Source organism: Salvelinus sp. IW2-2015, unplaced genomic scaffold (genome assembly GCF_002910315.2).
Source record: "Salvelinus sp. IW2-2015 unplaced genomic scaffold, ASM291031v2 Un_scaffold16393, whole genome shotgun sequence".
Lineage (NCBI taxonomy): Eukaryota > Metazoa > Chordata > Actinopteri > Salmoniformes > Salmonidae > Salvelinus > Salvelinus sp. IW2-2015.
Window position 1 is genome coordinate 16,664 of NW_019957565.1, and position 2,689 is coordinate 19,352.

The 2,689-nt window shown below is 43.8% G+C and overlaps 1 protein-coding gene across 1 annotated transcript; it reads right to left on the minus strand.

Annotated features, from left to right (window-relative positions):
* Positions 1–514: 514 nt before the first annotated feature.
* Positions 515–2,047, minus strand: LOC112080592 (growth/differentiation factor 8-like). Its single transcript, XM_024146399.2, has 3 exons — positions 1,661–2,047; positions 1,132–1,502; positions 515–901 (listed from the first exon to the last, which is right to left on the minus strand). The coding sequence occupies exons 1-3, from the start codon at positions 2,001–2,003 to the stop codon at positions 521–523; spliced, it is 1,095 nt and encodes a 364-aa protein (XP_024002167.1). The 5' UTR covers positions 2,004–2,047; the 3' UTR covers positions 515–520.
* Positions 2,048–2,689: the final 642 nt, after the last annotated feature.

The window sequence follows — 2,689 nt, forward strand, 5'->3', positions numbered from 1 at the left end:
TCATTTTTGGTTTAAATTCATGTAGGCTAATAGAATAGCTCTGTATGTGACACTGTGTTCTGAGGACCACCAAGCTGTTCCAAAATCCTGTGATCCACAATATCGGGGACATCTGTTTCAGTGCAGATTTTGCACTCCAATGACAATTGTGTTATGTGTCCTTAAATGTTTATAGCAGTTCCAGCCACATTGCGGAACGAACCTCAGGGGGGAGAGTATGGGCAGTTCATGTCCTCACTCAGAGCAAAGGGTTCATGTTTTTCAAACTCCACATGTCTCTTGTAGCCTTTTATGCAAAAATATTATGGATTCTTGTAAGAGGGTTCACTTTGGGATAACTTTTTAACTCATTACACAACACGTGTCCTGTGTGTGTGGTGTGTGTGTGTGTGTGTGTGTGTGTGTGTGTGTGGTGTGTGTGTGTGTGTGTGTGTGTGTGTGTGTGTGTGTGTGTGTGTGTGTGTGTGTGTGTGTGTGTGTGTGTGTGTGTGTGTTGTTCCTGTCCTCTTCATCCTCCCTCTCAGGAGCAGCCACAGTGGTCCACCACCATAGATGGTATCTTCCCATAAATGATCTGCTCCATGCGGTTGAAGTAGAGCATGTTGATGGGGGACATCTTAGTTGGAGTACAACAGGGCCCTGTCGTACCCCGGGGGTTAGCCTTGTTCACCAGGTGAGTGTGGGGGTACTTCTGGAGGTGCATGTACTCACACTCTCCAGAACAGTAGTTGGCCTTGTAGCGTTTGGGGGCAATGATCCAGTCCCAGCCAAAGGCCTCAAAGTCGACGGTGAGGGGGTAGCGGCAGCACCGTGTCTCTGAGGACTCTTCATCACAGTCCAGGCCTGAGGCCCTCCGGGAACGTTTTAGGTTCTCCAATATCTTCACCTCCACGAAGGGTTGCTGTGAATGGAATGACAATAAGAATGAAATCCAAAACAAAACAGCACTGCAAACATCTGGTGGCATAACTGATGGAATGAAATGTCCACTGTGGATGGATTACGTGTATACATGGTTATCAATAACAATATATTTGATTAAACCTTGTAACCAACCTATTATGATGCCTATAGGCAAAATCACATTCCAAATCATTATGATATAATTACATTCCATATGGTAGTACTTACCAGTCCCTCTTCTCCCAGCTCCGCTACCGTGACAGCCAAGTCCTGCCCTTTCGAATCATAAGCTTTGATCTCGAGACCATAATGAGTTTCTGGCTGATGACGCCAGGTTTTGAGTAATTGATTGATGTCTACACTTTGCCAAGAGCTTGCACCAGAAGCCACATCGATCTTCAGGGAGATGATCCGTATGCGAGAGTTTCCCTCAGTGGTTGCTTTTATGCGGGAGATTTGCAAGAAGACAGTTGTGACTGTGTCGGCTGGTCGCAAGTGCACCCAAAGTTGTGCATGTAAAATGTTGTTAGGTTGAATCTTCGGACTGAGATTGAAGAAACAACAAGATGGTATTCCGTCTTGTTGTGACATTGGTCCAACTAAAAAGAGAAGAGTTAGAATAAGTCCCAGTTTTGTCTATTTGGAACCCAATTACGCACAGCACACCGGTGAATTTACGCACAGATTTTTCTGGTTCCATGGCGCATGGCAGGCATAAACTACCCACTTTTGTATGAGCAAATACTTAATTACTTACGTTTTGCCATGGTTATGATCGTTTCAGTGGTGGCACGCTCCTCATCCTCCACACGATGCTCATACTGGTCTATAAGTTGTGTCAAGGGAGGCGCTTTCGGTAAGAGCTGCCTGATCATTTCTCGGCTGATGTTTGGAGCCTGCTCGAGCCTCAGAATGCTGAGAATTTGGGATCTGATGTTGTGGAGTCTCATTTGTCTGCTCTGTTCTCTGAACTCGCAGCTTGAGCATTGCTGTACTTCTCCCTCTTCTGTTGTTACGTTGGCTTGGCGCCTCGTGGTTTCATTCATCCCCATGGTGGTGCCAAGTACACCTAAGAGTGTCAGGTAAAGCATAAATTGCATCCTGTCACTTGTCTTTTTAATCCCACTTTGGACAGAATAGCCTATTCCAGGCCTATATAACACAGTGACAAATATTTTAGTTACAATTTTTTATAATCTCCCCATCTCCCTTTTATGATTCTGATTGGCTGCATTAGAGATGAACGTTTTGTTTCAGTTTTAAAGAGATAGGCAGCTTTAAAATGCTATAGGCCAATTACTGGAAGCATGTACTATCTGTAGCTATGTTTCCATCCTATTGGCAACATATTTTCATGCGAATATTCTAGACTCCACTTAAAGAAAATATAAAAATGTTCCACCTGTGGTGTGTTTCCACCAAAATGACTGGTTGTGGATACAAATCAGTGCCTGATGACGTAGTGCACACAAAATGTACGCCTACTTTTTCCACGTATGTTTTTTTATTCCATTGCATTTTCAACACTAGCGTAATTTTGTCACAAAAACTGTTGCATTAAATAGCAAATGTGCAGTGGCGATTTTAGCATGTAAATCTTGGTGGGGCAAAAATGTTTAATAAATGTGGGATGCATGCCAGCAAAGCCACTACACAACACAACACTAAACAATACATTAATTGCACTATAACGGTGACAAACTGTCCCCACAAACTGTTAGGGCCTACATAAAGCTGTCCCAACGGCAGTCCTAACATCTTACCACTGCTACACCTGGCTATAAGC